The sequence below is a fragment of the Vipera berus genome (genome assembly GCF_964194415.1).
Source record: "Vipera berus genome assembly, chromosome: 1".
In the NCBI taxonomy this organism is placed as follows: Eukaryota; Metazoa; Chordata; class Lepidosauria; order Squamata; family Viperidae; genus Vipera; species Vipera berus.
Genome location: NC_138202.1, coordinates 230,211,158 through 230,231,281, shown reverse-complemented (window position 1 = coordinate 230,231,281; position 20,124 = coordinate 230,211,158). Strand labels below are relative to the sequence as shown.

Here is a 20,124-nt window from a genome sequence, read left to right as displayed (position 1 = left end):
TGTGAAAAATGTTGTCCTTTGCTAGTTTAACATAATTTAAAATGGGAAAACAGGCTTATAATTTTAACTATCTTTTCAAGATTGTTGAATTTTTAAAAATTAACACCTTTTTGGTTATAGCTGCAGCATTAATATTAGCTATCAATATTTGAACTGCAGCCTGGAATGCTGTTTAAGGCTCACATAAGTTCACTTTGTGCAGCTGTCATGTGTGGGATTCCTAAAGAAGATAATCCATCGCATCTTCAGGAACCACATGGCCCAGAAAAACCAGGAATATCCGCCTTGTAATAAACAGTACAAAAATATGTTGTTCATCATCAATCTACTCATGTTGCATACATTCCTTCAAAAGCTTTTGGGAGATGGTTAGATTTATCTCTTAATAGCTGGGGAAATTGACCTTATGCATTTTGTGCTTCTAGCAGTCTTTCTTGCTTTTCTCCTAAAAATGTGTATCTGTTCACCAGTTATGTTAATAAAAGGATTCCTAAGTTATGTGAAACTTTTAGCTATTATAACAGTTCAGATTTACAGAAGATTAATTGCATTCTCATGGGCTGATTTAGGCTGCCATTTTAATTGCAAGATTTTCTCCATTTGGTACATACCTGTTTTAGTAAAAATGTCAACATGGCCGTACAATTCACATCAGGAAAAGTTCCAAGAAGCATATCTTTTTTAAGGTATACAACTTCATCTTGGGTTATTCTGGGTTCATCATTCCTCATTAGGTTGGATGTATATGACCTACATCTAAGCCATTCCCACTCAGAAATAAAATAGTTTTGGAGCTATATTCATATGATGCACTGAGCTGCAAGGCTCAGCTTAGGTTTTGGCTTAATCATCTGTTTGAGGGTAACTAATGGCTTAAACATGACTTAGTTGGTAAATTATAAATAAATAATGGTTTAGCATGATATTGGTAATTTTCTTATATATTAATATTTATTTAAATATTGCTGTTAATTTTATTTTATTTTGTTTTAATTTTATACATAATAGTGACTGCAGAAACATTGTAAAGCCATGCTTAATATATGTCACCTACTTTGTGTCATATTACAATTTCAATTTTGTCTCTGCTTCTGGATTATTTGATAGATGCACGGCACGTTCAAACTTTTTAGAGCATAAAGAGAAGTTAATTGCATCTTTATAGAGAAATAAATCTCATCATAAAGTTCTGCCATTTTTTGTGACTTGGTCTTATTTTGTAATTGTTGATAATCAGACTGAACCTCTAATTTTAATGAATTACGTTATAGTGATTTTTAAATAACGTGGAAAAATAGCTTGAATTTGAGAACAGTAGAACAATTTGATTGAAGATTGTGTACAAAATTACATTGGCGTGCCAATAAATACTGTGCTTATTAAATATTTTTATTTCTTCCTATTGGTAATAGAAATAGTTTTAAAATGTGCTTAAAATAGATTGGTGTTGCATTTGGTGTGGATTACTGAGTTAAAGAAAATTCCTTGTGGCTTTTGTCTATTTTATTCACATTCCCAGTGGAGCTCATGGGAATTTTGTCATACTTTCAGTGGGAAGATATTTTTATCAAGATTTTTCTTAAGCCCTCATGAATAAACTCTATAATTGTTCATCCATGTGACTTGAGTGATAACAGAATGAGGAAGATGAGTGAACATGGCAGAAATACTAGACACATGATTACCCAGCCATTATTAAGTCTAGTGTTGGCACCTAGGAGAAGGAATTAAATGGAACAATTCCTACAAATAGCCCAGTTACTTTGAACTTGTATGAATCAGAATTCCATAGAGGTGGTGATAGAGGACTGCAACAAGCAGATATTGAATAATCCCTGCCATCAACTATGGATACGATTTTAGTTGATGTTGTTTAATGCACAAATCAGTGTAAATATATTATGGGAGAAGAAAAAGTCTTTTTAACAGAACTGCCTTTAATACCGTAATTCTGGAACGATCATCATGAATATGCCAAAGATTAAAAATGTAAGCCCAACCTCAAATGAAGCCAAAATTAATATTTTATAAAATGGTATAGAAGTTTTAATCATCAATTTAATAGGAAGGTACAGAGTTTGGAGCAGCTAGTTGGGACTCCACAGGGTGGTAGTGGTTCAGTTTTGATTCTTTTTAAGATGCTTAAATATAAGGGGGGAAAAATCACAAAATAATTTCAGTCTAAAGATGTAAAATTCAAACTGGCCAAATAGTCATGGCTACAGTGAATTCTTAAATTGATCTTTTCATTGCCTTTGATGACTTAATAAACTTACAGGAATAAAGATAATAGCATTATCCTAAGTCTTTCTTTCCCTTCTGATAAATAATTCATTTTTTAACCATACAGAGATGACATTAAATATTGGCTTCAGTACAGGTAGTCCTCAACTTGCAAGAGTTCATTTAGTGACCATTCAAAGTTACAGTGGCACTGAAAAATGTGACTTATGACCATTTTTTACAGTTATGACCGTTGCAGCATCCCCATGTTCATGTGATCAAAATTCAGATATTTGGCAACTGGTTTATATTTATGATGATTTCTGTGTCCCAGGGTCATGTAATCACCTTTTGCAATCTTGTGACAAGCAATCAGTAAGGAAGCCAGTTTCAACCAGGTTACTAACTTAACAACTGCAGTGATTTACTTAATAACTGTGGCAAGAAATGTCGTAAAATGGGGCAAAACTCCTTAGCAAATGTGTCACTTAATGACAGAATTTTTGGGCTCAATTGTGTTCATAAGTTGAGGACTACTGTTTAGTGGTCAGTTGCTAGTCATTCCACTGTTGAGGAACTCAACAGTGTGTGGCATTTGCTATAGTGCATTGGTTATTCAATGTATTTGAAAAAAATGGAAAACAGGTTAGAATCTTGATACATTGGTTGTAATATTTTGTTTTATTTTATGTGAATCTAAAAAGTATTAGAATTCTAGGCCAAAGGTGAACAGTAAATAATTGATGATTTTTTAAAAATAGGAATAGAACCAATTTAGTGTAGTTCGGTAATCGCTGTAATCCTGCCTGTAGCATGAAGCCAGCTGGGTGACCTTGGGCTAGTCATTCTCTCTCAGCCCCTAGGAAGCAGATAAGAGGAAACCACTTCTGAAAATTCTTGCCAAGAAAACTGCAGGGACTCAGAGTCAATGAGTGAAAAATTGATTCAGTGGCACAAAAGAAAAGAAAAAGGAAAAAAAGAAGACTGAACCATGTTCTTGTGCTGGCTCGTGTAAGAACAGAGCACATTTTAGTCAGCATTAGCTATCCAGAGTCCTGCTTTTGTCAAAACTACATTTTGCTAGGCAGCGTCAGCTCATAGGGATATTAGAGAAAAATATTCTTGGTGTAAACCAAACATAAATGGGATGTAATTTAGCCTGGTTTTAGACCAGGGGTCCCCAACCCCCCAGTCTGTGGACCAGTATCGGTCCATGGCATGCCAGCAACCAGTCCGCACAAACAAGCAAAGCCCCATCTGCATGGTGCAGGCAGCACACAAAGCCACGCCCTCTAGTCCGCGGAAAAACCTCTCTCCACAGAACCCGGTCCCTGATGCCAAAAGGTTGGGGAGCTCTGTTTTAGACTACCACATTTAAGATTATATGTACTCTTTGTGTCCCTTTGGCATTCAAAAAGCCTTTTTTCTTCTTCTTACATTTCTGTGTCATGGAGTTGAATCTTTTGATTGTTCCTTTTCAGACCATGAACAAAAGATGGCAGTGTATCAGTTAGAGCTAAGTGCAGTAGGAATAATAAAATGTGTGTCTCTGAGGTAAACATCAGCTGATGTACCTTATAAATACAGTAGCTTTGGGTTTTTTTTAGCTTATTTATGTAACCTAGATAGTTTAACTGTTCGCTCTTGACCACAATTTGTCTCTTTCTATATTTTGAGGTAGAAAATTAGGGAAAATGGAAAACAGCCAAAGTCGTGACACATTTGTCTATTATATACTTTGGTAACATGGTATTTTCAGCAACGTTATTTTATTTTTAATTTTTTTGCTACTTAACATTACAATTTGCATTGTATTTAATCAAATAGTTACCATTAACTAATAAAACTATTAGCATCATCCCTTTCCAAATTTCAAGATGCCCAAATCAAAACAAAAGGTTTAGTGTCTTCCATGATAATCAAAATGAATATGTCCGATTTAAAAATTAATACATACAGTATACATTGGCATTGGTATCCAGATTCAAATTCAAATGTAATTTGCCTAAAAGCTATGAGATAAGACTTGTTAATGGGGGAACACATTTTAAAAGCAGAAAATACTGTAATTTAAAATTATAGCTATAATATATTTACCATACTAAAGCTAGTAATTTAAAATTACTCATTGCAGAAAACAATTTTGTTTTTAAAATCTAAGAATTGCTATAATTTGATCTCACTTTTACGGGATAAAGCCTTGGTGTTATAGTCATAAATAATGTTCAACTGAAAATAAGATTTTTTTCCAATAGCCATTTTAAAGCCATAGTGACCCTCTTATTATTGAAACTTTTATAATACGTATAATTATTATTATTTTATTAATTGGAAATTATAAAATAATCATTATATAATAATTTGCAAGTTCTTAAGGGTTGCAAATTGTTGATAATTGGAAAAGAAGGAAGGTTAATTGTATTAGGAACATCGTGTGAGCAATACGAGGGAATATACTGTATAGCTATTGAATTTTAGGATTTTAATTAACTTAGAAAAGATTTCCTAAACACATTGTGAAAGTACCCTAAGATAACATCTAACTTGAATGATATGTTGAACCTATTTTCAAGATTTCTGTCTCTGTGGACTTTGACAGTAAGAGTTACAATATGCTTCCGTGGTCACATTCTTGATCATGTTGGGGTCTGTGTTGATGTTGGAGATTATCTTAAAGAAGATAACAACATGTTAGTTGGTAGCTAAAGAAGCTGTGTTTGTAGGAGGAACCCCTTGCATTTTTGTATTCTGCTAATGTTATTTTTTGTCTGCCAAAAAATAATAATCTGTCGTTAGTTAAGGCCTCAGGGAGATTTATATGACATCTCTGAACAACATGTAGATGGTGAAATCCAACTCACATTATAAACTTGCCACTTTTTCATTTCTTCCCCACATCTTTGCCTTTTTGCCCCCACACCACGCTCTCCACCGTCCCTACACTCTGAGCTGACCTTCCACAGTCTTCTTCCTCCCACTCCTAAGGATGGATGCCCTGCCAAGGCAGCTGCTGGCATTTTGCAAAGTCCTCACAAAGGAGAGGAAGAAATAAATGAGTGGTTTGCAAGTATGAACTATCTCTCTTAAAAGCCTTACATTATACTTATCTGCTCTTACAGCCCAGCACAAAAAGTATTGGATTCAAATAGTACAAATCCATTCCTCTTGCAGTTTGACCCCATGATACTTGGAAAAATTTCTGAGTGGTTGGCATAAATTTGTATAAAACTATTCAATGCTTCCCGTTCCTGTATTTCAATGTTGAACTGGTCCATGAAATAATTGTGCCATTTATAAAGTGGCATTTGCCCAAAATCAAATAGTACAAAAGTAAGTTAGATTAACCGCCAGTGTTTTCATGGTTATTCTTTCCTTGCCAGGGCACTGCTGAATGCAGTTGTTATGCTCTACAAAGCAAGAGGCAAAAATAAACCCGGAATAAACATTCAGTGCAGAGCTAATACTTCTAGCCACTTTTGCAGCTGTTTTCAATCCAATTCATTTCATTGGAATTTCTTCTCCCACTTCGGAGATTAAAATCATAATGCACAATGATTCAACTGGAACTTTCCCCTTATCAGACCTTCTCCTTAAATTAGACCTAGTAGGCAGGCTTCCAATTTTCTATCATCCAGCCTTTTAAAGTAAGTTTTATTTTAAAATAAAATATTCCCAGCAGGAGCTTTGTATTTTGGGAGCTAATATATGGATTGTGCATTAATGTTAACTATATTTTATTGCTAAGATAAAGCTTAGTTAGATGACTTATTTTTGGCTGCATTACCTTTCTTGGGAGCTTCAAAGGAGGGAATTGTTCTGAATATCTTTCCCTTCATTCATTTGTAATGATCCAGTTGTTCCATATTTCTCAGTGTGTTGTATTATGAAGCTGAAACCCTACACATTAACTGCAGTGTAGTTACCATTGTAAGAAAAAATATTCATGGATTGAAAACGGCATATAGGCTTCAGGCTCCTTAATCTATGGAAAACTATTTGGTTTTGTTTTTTTTAGGTTGGTCACTGTGTATGTATTCAAGCAGTAGAAGAGCTTTGCACGTAAAACTTGCTTATCAGTGGTTAATTTAATCATGGTTTACAAAGTTAGCCTAGTTGTTTGAATTCATTTCACAATCACAAATTAACAAACATTTCTGACTTGCGTGTTATAGGCTGAGTTAACATATGTATGGTTCATGGACACCTAGAAAATTAAATGGAGTAAATCATAGTTTTAATTAAAAATAGGTAAGGGTAGTGGAACAAGGTCATCACACCAAATGGAGGTTTGTGAGCAAGAATAAGAAGTAGGTAGAGACTGTTGGTTGCTTCCATCCTAGAAATCTTAGGACATCAGTGACACCTGTCTCATATGTAGACAACTGCCGGCAGCAGAACATAGAATGGAGCCCACATTTAAAACTAGATTTCCTTACAGAGGAATAGTTACAGAACGGGATCGTATCTGGCCACCTTTTCCCCAAACTTCAGGCAAACTGAAATTCATAATTACGTTGCAGGAAAATATTGAAATAAATGTTTTATTTTTTTTGCAAAGGAATGATATGCAGACTTCTGAGGCAAAGTAAGTAAATGCCTGAAATATCTTTTTTTTTAAAAAATACGTTTTATTGTTTTCTTTTTTACATATCACCATCAATATTTGGTAAACAATGTGTTGTCTGAGTTTGTATTTACAAATAATAACAATTAGTTTCTATAGTTCCTTATCCACATAGCTTTCCTTGATTTTCTCTTCTTCGAATGATATTCTCTTTTATCAACCTTAAATTAGTACATTTCTTGATAGTTTTGAAAGATAACAATTAAATGTCTACAAATATCCTCCGCCGCATTTTTAAGCTTCTTTTTTATTTAACCATCTAGATCAGGGCTGTCAAACTGCCGGCCCGCTGGTCAGATGCATCATGGCGAAACTGCGCCTACCCCATTGCCGGCAATGGAAAAAAAGTCACAACACGTCACGACACGTATATGTGTGTGTGTGTGCCTTTTAAACTAGAATACATTTATAATCAGTGTTTCATTTTTTAAGCATATTCAAGTCTTCAAAATCCATTATATAAGTATTTTGTACATTTCCCTCATATAAATCATCCCAAAGATTTTTATATTTCTCATATCATAGGCTAAAAATACTGTATTGCTTAAGGAGCCTATCCCTCCTAAGTTAAGATTAATTTGTATTCAAAATTTTATTCCTTTAACCGTATTCAAACAAGTGTTTAGTCTCTAAATATTCCATCAAACAAGTCCTGTCACTTAATTTCTTAATTCTAGCTTTTGCCCTTTTTTTGCCAAACATTTTTCCTAATCAGTATGTTCCATTGAAATGCCTGAAATATCTTTTTAAGAGGGCACATGCTGCATACTGGCATTTGCCAAATAAGCCCTCTTTATGTTGGTAGCAGTTGACTCTAGTGCTTGAGTTGGGGTTAGGCTGTAATTTTAGAAGACCTCATGTTTAAATAGAAAGGGTAAATATTTGTGGTTGTATTACTTTAGTTAGACTTTTCATCATAGTGAGTGTCCCTCATTCCAGACACACATTTCTTGTGTGGTTACATTGATGCACTGTTTTAGATAGTTTTCATACTAGAATAATCTACAGGACTCCTACTTGAATCAGTGGGAGAATAATTTTCTTTATTTTTTTGAGTCAACTTGAAATTCTGACAAATCATGAGGTATAGTATGAATCATATTTTGGACACATTATACAAAATCCTAGCCATCACCACCCATATTACAATTTACCACATATTGGACAATCGTCCTGGCTGCATCCAGGTACAACAATAAAACATGCTGTGCCATTATTCACAAATATCAAGCCCTACCCTAATGTACTATGTTTTCCCTCTGTTCTTGTCATCCTCTGTATAAGGCAGTGATGGCAAACCTTTTTAGAGACTGAGTGCCCAAACTGCAACCCAAAACCCACTTAGTTATCGCAAAGTGCTGCGTCAGCATTGTGGTGCACTCAGGGGGAGCAGGGTGTGTGTGTGGCCCACTGGGTGGATGTGGCCACTGGGTGGGCATAGCTGCAGTGGTCACGGCAGACTGGGTGGGCGGGGATGGGGTCGGCAGGCTGGGACCAGGGCCAACCCCACTTGCTCACTCACTTCCTGTCCCGTTGCTTCCAAACGCCATGTGCTCGCTATTCTGGCGAACTCTGCTGGGGCGACGGCGTGCATGCCCACAGAGAAGGCTCTGAGTGCCACCTCTGGCACACGTGCCATAGGTTCGCCACCACTGGTATAAGGGAATAGGTGTTGTGATTCAGGGTCAGCCTGTGGGTTCGGCAGTTGGGTCGGATGACTCAGAGGAGGAGGAGGAGGGGGGTGTTGAAGAGCTTGATGAGAGTCCTCAGCCAGGCCCCTCTCATCTGGTCACGACGCAGATCCAGCTGTGTGAGCCTGACAGTGTGGATGAAGATGACCCACAGCTGGCCCTGTTCAAGGACGCCCGACGCAGGAGGCAGTCAATCAGGAGTAAACAGAGGAAGGCAATGGGGCTCCTCGGAAGGAGGCAGAGAGAAGCCACGCCCTGAACTGTATTTAAGGGGGAATGCGTGGGAGGGCTGGTTTGCTGAAGGCAACCACTTGAAAAGCTTCTGTTTCTTGGTTTGTGTCTTGTTCTATTTGTTTTTGTAGCAATAAATTTGGCAGGTGTAATTCCAGCCTCTTACCTTCTTGTAAAAGGGGTTGTCCCTGCCTTTTCTGCAGGGCCGGTAGCAGGCTGGTACAGAACAATACGTAAATTAGGCATTTTTGTACTGCTCAGTGGTAAGCTACTCCTAAAACCTTTAGAAAGAGAACTTCATTAAATACAGTAGCGCAAGCAAGACACCCCACTTCACATCACTTAAGCAGCTGCGTCATCCAGGAGGCTCAGTGCACTTGCTAGGAAGGGTTCCCTAGTTGTGTCTCTGCACGCATGGGTGTGCATAAGCAACACTTCTGAGAATGCCTGCAACATAAAGTGATTTTCAATGCTACATTTACTTATTTGTGATAAGTATATGTTGCCAACCCCATAAAGAGTTAACAGTGATTTACAAAATTCCATAAAATGAATAAAACCAATAAATTCATTAAAACAAATTACATTATTCGTTTGATGGGTCAATACGTGAAAGTAATTGGGGATAGTCTTGAAAGAACAAAGCCTGTCTGTGGGCATTTTATCACTTTGAAGACAGTAGCTTTGTAAAACACCTATTAAATACCTTGCACTTCTTTGTTAAACACAGTTGCACCAAAATATAAATTATTTTTCTTCAAACCGTGATTTGAATAGAAACCAGAATTCAAACCATATAAGCACCCGGAGGCTTCAACTGGTGCAAAATGCGGCCGCGCGGGTGCTTATGGGAGTATCTCGGTACTCCCATGTTACACCACTCCTGCGCGAGCTGCATTGGCTTCCGGTTACCCTCTGAGTGCGATTTAAGGTGCTGGTAATAACCTTTAAAGCCCTGCATGGCTTAGGCCCGGGTTACTTGCGAGACCACCTGCTGCCATTGTCAACCTCCCATCGCCCGGTTCGCTTCCACAGAGTCGGCCTCCTCAGGGTTCCGTTGGCCAGGCAATGCCGGCTGGCGACCCCCAGGGGGAGAGCCTTCTCTGTGGGCGCACTGACCCCCTGGAATGAGTTGCCTCCAGAGCTGCGGACGGCCCCTGACCTTCGGTCCTTCCGCCGTGACCTGAAGACCTGGTTGTTCAAACAAGCGGGCCTGGACTGACTACGATTTTTAATTAGGCTTTTACTGGGTTAAATTGTTTTGTAATTTTGTATTTATTGTTTAATTCTCTTTTAAATTTTTTACTCTATGTTTTCTAATTTTTATTGTTGTGAGCCGCCCTGAGTCCTCAGGGAGAAGGACGGCATATAAATTTAATAAAATGAAATGAAATGAAATGAAATCTGGCTTAGAAGAAGACTGGTTTTTAGGAAGGTAATTTGCTGGATTCCAATCATATGACATACAGTATTGAGATAGTCATTTTCTGATCTCATTCTCTTATGTTTGGATATAAGCTGAAGGAAAGTACATTCCTGCTCATACTGTATATAATGAAGGGAAAGTCCCAAACTGGGACAGTCTAGAAGATGTTTATAGGCTTATTAGGTCAGGTTGCATTAATGGGTCAGGGTTGAGTTTTGCTTTCTGAATCTGAACTGTATTACCTCTCATTTCATGTGTAAATTGGTGCAGTGTACGCTGAAGTACTATAGTTAGAACATAAGATTTAAATTTTCAATTTCAAGGTTTCAACTTGAAATCTAAAACATTTATAAATTGTTCTCTAAGATGCTATATTGTAATCAATTTACTAAATAAGTGCTTGTGGAAAAGTGTAGTCTGATCCTTCACTTGGCTTCATAGAAAGCAATATTTCCCATCCGTGGCAAATTTAGGATGTATGGACTTCAACTCCTAGAATTCCTGAGCTAGCATGCTGGCTGAGGTATTCTGGGAATTGAAGTCCACATATCTTGGAAGTTGTTACAGTTGAGAAACACTAATATAAAGCCTAGTCCAAAAACTTTCACTCAAGGAGGGATGCTGTGGATATCCTCTAAATCTTCTGGATATAGTGCAGAATGCTGTAGCATGGACAGTTCTGTTTGTCCCCAAGACAGCACATGTCACACCTAGGCTGCACAAACTACACTGGTTGCTGGTAAGTTTCCACATCCAATTCAAGAACCCTTCATGGCCTTGAGACCAGTTTATCTGGGGGACTGCTGTTCCCCAATTTCATCAGCCCATCCCATTAGATCCAGCAGAGAGGGCATGCTATGTGAAAGACCTACATGTTGGGCCTTCTCTGTTGTGGCACCCACCTTATAGAATATTCCATCACCCCTTATTTAGATTGGCTCCATAATTTTTAATGTTCTGGAAGTTCCTCAAGACTTGGTTAAGTCCTTAAACTTCAGGCTCCCAGGAAAGTGGCAACATTTTTAGTTGCCTCCCCTATTATAGGTGACATATGGTTGCTGTTATCTCTGAGTTTATGGTTTGTATCATCTATTTTTTTAATGATTTAATCTTTTAAAATATTTTTATAAGATTATATTGTGGTTTTGGTTGTTGTATGCGACCCACAGTTATTTCCAGTGAGATTGGCACCTGTATAAATTTGATAAATTGGAAATTCTTCATAGTTAAAAGGTAAAGGTAAAGGTTCCCCCGCACGTGCGTGCTAGTCGTTTCCGACTCTAGGGGCCGGTGCTCATCTCCGTTTCAAAGCCGAAGAGCCAGCGCTTGTCCGAGGACGTCTCTGTGGTCATGTGGCCGGCATGACTAGATGCCAAAGGCGCACAGAACGCTGTTACCTTCCCACCGTAGTGGTCCCTATTTTTCTACTTGCATTTTTACGTGCTTTCGAACTGCTAGGTTGGCAGAAGCTGGGACGAGTAACAGGCGCTCACTCTGTTACGCGGCACTCGGGATTTGACCCGCCAAACTGCCGATCTTCTGATCGACAAGCTCAGTGTCCTAACCCACTGAGCCACTGCGTCCCTTTCTTCATAGTTAGCACCTATTAATTGATTAATGTTTGTATATTTTACTGATACAAATACTTGTATCATATTGTATGCTTCTAGCTAAGTTACATTATAAATCAAATCCTATAATATCATAAATTATAACTTAATCATAACTGGGAAATGTTGTAACCCTATTGGGAAATATATCCAATGTGGTGCTTTTTATTTAATAGGATTTTATTAAATAGATTTTAAAGTTAGGGAACACTCTTGCAATGAAACCCTGTCAGTACAGGCAGTCCTGGCTTAACAACTGATTGTTAAACAACCAGTCAAAGTTACGATGTCCCCCACCCCCGTGTCACATGATTGTATTTGAGTTAGCAACTGGCTCACATTTATGACAGGTTGCAGTGTTCCAGTCATGTGACCATGATTTGTGACTTTTTTGCCAGTTTACAGAATTTTTTCCTTGATTCTTGCAAAAAATGCCCATTCACAAAAACAGATTCACTTATCAATCTCATGGTTCCCTTAATAATCATTTATTGCACTTAATGGCTGTTATTCACTTTTATAATAGTAAAAACAGTCATAAAATCAAGTCAGGTCATGTGAAGACACTCTTATGGACTGCAGCGACTTAATGACCAAAATTCTGTGCCCAATTGTAGTCAATAAGAGAGGACTACCTCTATTCCTGTTGTGAAACACAAAATAAATATGTAGCTTGTAGCAATGAGTTGATTATTTGTAATTATGTTTAAAAATAAGGATTACTTTTTTCTTATCTGGAGGAGTCATTTATCAACTACGCAGATATTCATATACACATGCAAATATAATTTTAATCAGTATTAAAGAGTTCAAATTATGTTTCTAAATTTTGAAAAAAATTTCCTCTTTCCCCAAGAATAATGTGATGGCTGCTTAGACAAAAGGAATACATTGATGTGTTGTATGGATTAGTAAATGCCTGTGCTATGTTTAATATTTTTTCCAACATGTCTGTCCTTAGGCGGGAAAATATTGTAAGCTTTTATTAGAATGACATATTTTACTTTATTTGACTTTATTTCATATTTCTGCCTCAGCTGTATTTTAAATTTTCTTTTATTAAAGTCAGTTTATATTTTTGCTATATATTTGGGTATTTTCAAGCTGTAGACATATGAAAATTATATTACCGTATTTTCCGGCGTAAAAGACGACTTTTTAACCCATGAAAATCTTCTCAAAAGTCGGGGGTCGTCTTATACGCTGGGTGTTAGGGTTAGGGGCAGTTTTATTGTCTGATGTTACAGGAAAAACCAGAGGCAACACCCCTCCACACATACACACACACAGGCAACCTTGGCAGCTCATTGATAGGGGGGGAGGAAGGGGGAGAGAATCACAAAATTGCTGTCTGTTGTCGAGCCCTGCGGGCCCGACACTACGCAGGGGGTCTCGTTCCAAAAACAAGCCCTGCTTCACCTACTCACCCCCCCCACTGCACACGGCTCGCTCCATGACCCGGCGCTCCGACAAACAAGGGAGGAGGTCGCCCGTAATTAGCAAGCCCAACTATCAGCTGATCGCCAGTTCCTGGCTCTGCAAACCCGACGAGCAGCTGCTTCACGGCATTTGCATGCGCCTGCATCACAGGGCTTTGCTGAGGACCCCGCAGGGACTCAGGAGGACAGCCCAGTCTGCCCTTGCCGTACAGGGAGCCTGGGCACTACAAAACATGCTGGCTGTACCTTGCCTGCCGACGGACCTGTGCCGGGACTGCATGCTATAGCCTGCGCGCTGGAGGCAAGGGCCGGCTGTTTTCCGTCGGTGTCAGATGGACCGGAGCCGGGGACTGCTGGAGGGCGGCCCTGGGACGTGTGGAGGAGCCCGCTGGAGCCAGATACGGATGAGGGTTGGAGAGGGATAGGCACACACTGGGAGCACGTTAGCGTTTTCAGCCGGGTTGGGGTAGAGGGGGTTTGGAGAAGAGTCACCCAGGATACTAACAGCAGCAAGGTTTACAACGCTGAAGTTGTCGAGAGTCGGAAGCATGTGGAGGTTAAAGAAACGCAGGCAGGCTCTGGATGCCGGAAGTGTACTTTGTACGTTGCTAAGCACATTGATTTGTGCTTTAGATTGTAAGCTGCCCTGAGTCTTTGGAGAAGGGCGGGATATAAATGGGATTTTTTTTTAAAAAAATGCGTCTTGGAGACAGGGAGGGCTGGGCAGGCAGGGAGGGAGGGAGAGCTGACCCACCCAATCCTAGCAGACTTTGTATGCAGTGGGGTAGTCTTATATGGCGAGTATAGCCCAAACCCTATAATTTAACAGGAAAAGTAGGGGGTCGTCTTATACGCCCAGTCGTCTTATACGCCGGAAAATACGGTAGAAATTCTATCAGAATCCAATCTTCATACCATATATGTACCCAGGATATAGAAATTTGAAATGTACTATTTGAATCTTATAACATTTGCTGTTACTCTATTGTTTTGCAGATGCCAGGCAATATCAGCATTATATGGTTATCTGCTCAGCTTATAAGTTTATTGTAGAAAAATTTGCAAAATGGTAATCCACGCTTACCTTCAAGCTGTAGTATTTTTTTAAAGAAAGGATACTTTGTGTTATGAGTTTTGGTCTTTTTCCTTGTCAATAATTTTGAAGTGCTTTTTCCTGAAAATAGGAAAAAATGCAAAGTTCTCAGGCTTAGTTGAGGAAATTAATGGCATGAAATTATCCTGCCCGGGTTTCCGTCTGCAGCGATCTTTGACTCCAAAAATCCTTTGGTTGACTTAAGACTTTTCAAGAAGTATGAAAACGGAAAGATTGGATGAATATTTTTTTTCTTTAGATTTAATCCCAGTTGTGATCAATTCCCTTTTCCGAATTAAACTCTATTTCTCATTTCAAAAGATACTATTGACATTTCTCTGTATGTAATTTTGGAGGGGAGGGGTTCTGCAAGACAAAAGAGAAGAATACACATTTAACACAGTACACATTCTTAGACACAGTGCAAGGAAGAGTTTTTAAATATTGGCAGCAGGATGCCTTGAAGACCACTGAGAGATACATACTCCCATAAAGTGAGATTTCATTTGGGTATAAGAGTGTCAGTGGAGCTTCAAATGATGACAACAGACACACATATTTTGGGTTAGTCCCAAAGCTTGAGAAGTTGGTGAATTAGTTTCATTGCATGATAATGGTATTTCAAATGAAAGTGGATTTAAAGATCTGCGAAGTATATTCTGCTAATACCCTAAATTTTGATGTTGTGGGTATAAGGATGGAAGTGTTCCCAGTTAAATTTATTTGATGTCTGAACTGTGGCTAATTCAAAATTTCATTGTTGTGTCTAATTGATTGCAGAATGTTATTAATTACACACAATATATAATAATAATACATACAGTTACTTGAGGGAAGTTCCCTTAAGTCTGATTGGAAATATGCAGTTACATCTCCTTAAATCAGTTTATTTGAAGCAAGGAAAGCAATTTATTTTCCATTGTTCTTATTGTTACTTCCAGCTTCTAATTTTAGAAATACTGACTTTTAGTTTTTCTTTCCTTTTTTCCTTTTTCCAGATGAACGGGACAAAGTACAAAAGAAAACATTCACAAAATGGATAAACCAGCACCTCCTGAAGGTCAGAATATTTAGATTCATTCAACTTTGCAGTACATTGGATGTCGTAATGTTTTACCAAGGTGGTCTGGGATGGAATGGAACATTTCTGTAATATATCAAAAAAGGATAAGATGATGGCAATCCGGCTCCAAACATTCCCGGAAGAGGCTGTTTTTCTAGATCCAGCCTGGTCATCTAGTTTGATGAGCTTGTTTGATGAGTTTTCTTTAGAGAGGCAGTATTACTCATTATTACTCAATATTCCATGTCATGTTAATACAGGTAGTCCTCGACTTACAACAATTCATTTAGCAACTGTTCGAAGTTATAACACCATTGAAAAAAGTCACTGTTTTTCACACAACGTTTGCAGCATCCCCATGGTCACATGATCAAAATTCATAGGCTTGGCAACTGGTTCATATTTATGATGGGTTGCAGTGTCCCGGGGTTATGTGACCTCATTTTGCAACCTTTCAAGCAAAGTCAATGGGGAAGCCAGATTTACTTAGCAACTCTTTACTGACTTCGTGACTGTACTGATTCACTTAACTGTGGCAAGAAAGGTTGTAAAATGTGGCAAAATTGACTTAACAAATGTCTCACTTAGCAACCAAAATTTTGGGATCAGTTGTGGTCTTAAGGACTACCTGTGCCTTCGACCAGGATGCCTTCCTGTACCACATCTGTGAGATGGGATAAAGGGCATGGCATTTTGATGGTTCTGCTTCTGTCTGCAGTGCCAATCGTAGCAGATAGCATCGGATGAATATTTTTCAAACATACCAGATGGAGAGACCATAGTGTCACCATTCTGATGATTACATATAGCTCTGGGTTACATCTGAATCAGGAGAAGCCCTTATAAAAAAGACAATAAAATATAGTGAAGATAAATAAATAACCACCATGCACAGTAGACATTTTTAAATCAGTGTCAGAAACAAGGAATGTTTTTTGTTGTTGTTGTTGTTCAACAAGGTCTCATCCCCAGATTTCTTGAACACTGTGGACAGGAAAAGGAAAATCACAGTGTTTTGCCTATTTGTATTTCACATTTCTAAACCACCCATCTTCCTCAAAGAGTTTATAGTACTATGTACTTTTTCTTCTGAGAAAATAGTAATACAGGAATACTATTCTTCAAAGATGCTTATGAATGTTGGCCATATGCCTTCAGTAATAGAGTTTGTCTGTATCTGGGGGACATTATCTCCTTTGCATGTGTATATATGTGGTTTATTTAAGAGTTGTATGCTACCCATCTAAAATTATTATATACTGTATGCGTGACTGCTCATACAAAACCATAAAAACCCAGAAACTAAAATCTCAGTACCTCAATTGTTCTCCCAGGATGTCCCAATATTCATCCCCAGATAGCTAACACAGTATAGGATATTGCTACTTGAAGTTTATGGGAAAATCAGGATTAGGCTATCCACACACTCACAGCTCTTCCTTGTATCACCAAAATTGGAGGGGGAAAATCTCCAAAATTCAGCCCTTTCAGTTGTCAACATCCAGCTCAAGAATCCAAATAAAACTCCAGATTCATTCTGAAAATCGTACTTATTGAATACAGTGTTATGTCGAAGCAAAACTAACTCTGAGGTTCCAACACAAGTTAAGATATGCAAGAAAATGTTAAGTGAGCACCTGTCCAGCCTAGATGAGTTCAAATCACCAGGACTAGATGGACTGTACCCCAGGGTTCTCAAGAAACTGGCAGATGTGCTCTCAGAACCACTGAACTATATTTTTCAAAGATCCTGGAGCACTGGGGAACTACCAGAGGACTGGAAAAGAGCTGATGTAGTTCCCATCTCACTGGAGAAGAGCCTAATGCTGGGAAAGATTGAGGGCAATAGAAGAAGGGGACGACAGAGAATGAGGTGGCTGGATGGAGTCACTGAAGCAGTAGGCGTGAGCTTAAATGGACTCCAGAAAATGGTAGAGGACAAGAAGGCCTGGAGGAACATTGTCCATAGGGTCGCGATGGGTCGGACACGACTTCGCAACTAACAACAACAAGTTCCCATCTTCAAAAAAGGGGAAAAACATGGATCCAGGAAACTACAGATCTATCAGCCTGACCTCAATACCTGGGAAGATTCTGGAAAAGATAATCAAACAACGAATCAGCGAACACCTAGAGGCAAACAAAGCCATTACTAAAAGCCAACATGGGTTTGTCAAAAACAGATCATGCCAGACAAATCTTATTGCATTCTTTGACTAAGTGACAAAATTAGTGGATCAGAGGAATGCTGTGGATATAATTTACTTGGACTTCAGTAAGGCATTTGATAAAGTAGATCACAACCTACTACTTGATAAGATAGAAAAATGTGGGTTAGATAGCATCACCACCAAATGGATTCGTAGCTGGCTGACTGGCCGTACTTAGTGTGTGGTCCTCAATGGAACTGCATCTACATGGAAGGAAGTGTGTAGTGGGGTGCCCCAGGGCTCTGTTCTGGGCCCAGTGCTCTTCAACATCTTCATCAACGATTTGGACGAGGGGATAGATGGGGAACTCATCAAATTTGCAGACGACACCAAGCTGGCAGGAATAGGCAACACTCCAGAAGACAGGCTTAAGATACAAGAAGATCTTGACAGGCTTGGACACTGGGCGCAATTAACAAAATGAAATTCAGTGGTGAAAAAAGTAAGGTTCTACATTTAGGCAAAAAACAACAACAAATGCACAGGTATAGTAGGGGGTATCTTGCTCAATAGTAGTAACTGTGAGAGTGAACTCGGAGTCCTAGTGGACAATCACTTAAATACGAGCCAGCAGTGTGTTGCAGCTGCCAAAAAAGCCAACACAGTGCTAGGCTGCATTAACAGAGGGATAGAATCAAGATCAAGTGAAGTATTAATGCCACTTTACAATGCCTTGGTAAGGCCACACTTGGAATACTGCATCCAGTTTTGGTCACCAAGATGTAAAAAAGATGTTGAGACTCTAGAAAGAGTACAGAGAAGAGCAACAAAGATGATTAGGGGACTGGAGGCTAAAACATAAGGAAAGGTTGCTGGAATTGGGTATGTCTAGTTTAATGAAGAGAAGGGTGAGGGGTGACATGATAGCAGTGTTCTGATATTTGAGGGGCTGCCACAAAGAAGAGGGAGTGAAGCTATTTTCCAAAGTGCCTGAAGGCAGGACAAGAAGCAATGGATGGAAGCTAATCAAGGAGAGAAGCAACCTAGAACTAAGGAGAAACTTCCTGACAGTTAGAACAATTGACCAGTGGAACAACCTGCCTCCAGAAGTGGTGAATGCTCCAACACTGGAAGTTTTTAAGAAGAGACTGGACAGCCATTTGTCCGAAATGGTATAGGGTTTCCTGCCTGAGCAGGGGGTTGGACTAGATGACCTCCAAGGTCCCTTCCTACTACTACTACTACTACTACTATTATTATTATTATTATTATTATTATTATTATTATTATTATTATTATTATTATTATTATTATTTCACTAATTCATAGACTTAAACAATAATTTTCCCAGCCAAACCCCCAACATCTTACATAGTCCATATACACAACGTCACTTTGTTATGGGAACCATCTGCTTCAAATCCTCATCTGTTCTGGTGTCCTTGAAAAGGCTTTAGCTGAATCTTAGGGGTCTTCAGCTGAATCTTAGAAGTTTCGTTTTTTCCATCTAACCCACTTGAAAGTAACACCTCCCCCACTTAATCTAAAGGCAAGTTGAAACGCAGAGGCATGTAGCTGCCAAAGTTTCATCCTTGACATCAGTTTTGTTGACTTTGCTGTCATTTTCATTGGTCCTGAAGAATTTCTGGATGCTGTAATGATATATGGGAAAGACTTTAGGAGACAGGGTGAAGAAGTGTAGCCTAGACGCCATCATGCAAAGGTTACCTAAGCTCATAGAAGCAAATGAGCCCGTGAAGCACCTTCCCTAGTCTTTTGGAAAGTAAAAATAAAGGAGGGGCTTTCAGACTTGTAAGATTCTGTTACTGTAAATTTACAGTAAAGGTAGTGCTAGTCCTCATGGTTTGTCCTTGTCTGGACTACCTCTAAGGGCCGACAAGGCTGAACTGTGGCCTCTGACTCTCAAGTAGGGGATTCAGATAAGACATAATATTCACATGGGGCAAAAAGATTCTACAATTGAAGCAGTTAGACTTGCAGCTCAACTTGTGCTTTATCACAGTTGTTGGGGTGTGCTATGTTGAGTATTTAATAGTGAGTCTGAAATGGGTTTATTTCTTAGGATTCTCAGGAGTGCTAAAAAGTTAACCTGTGTTGTGAGTCCAGACAATGTAAAAGGCTTCATGCTTGTATGAATTTTTCCCCTATATTTCTCCATAGTAGAAAGTCCTTTTTGTGAGCACTGCGTATTTGTATCATGTGACCAGGGAGGCTGCCCAATGCCAGTCCTTAATTAGTGCTGGTGGGAGGTTGTGATAGGTCCTACGTTGCAGAACAATACAGATTTCATTGGAGTAGTCAAGGAAGTTAGTTATGCCAGGTGTGGGGCTGTTGTAAATTGTTCACAGGGTATAACTTTGGATTTGTGTTATAAGATTTTGTGTTATGCCATGCAGTATATAAGTGTAATAATTTATACAAAATTACAGTTATATATATGAAGCATGCACAGTCCTCTGCATCTTTGGCACAAAAATCTATATAGATACATTAACATTTTTCCCTGTGCATTAAAAATTGAACAGTCTGGTACTATTAATGTATTCATTTATT

At 38.7% G+C, this 20,124-nt stretch overlaps 1 protein-coding gene across 1 annotated transcript in view; it reads left to right on the top strand.

Annotated features, from left to right (window-relative positions):
• The window catches only part of DST (dystonin), a 315,143-nt gene that overhangs the window by 31,653 nt on the left and 263,366 nt on the right, over positions 1 to 20,124 (top strand). The window contains exon 2 of the mRNA XM_081346025.1: positions 15,336 to 15,397. Within this exon, the coding sequence (XP_081202151.1) occupies positions 15,336 to 15,397 (62 nt within the window). The remainder of the gene's footprint in view (positions 1 to 15,335; positions 15,398 to 20,124) is intronic.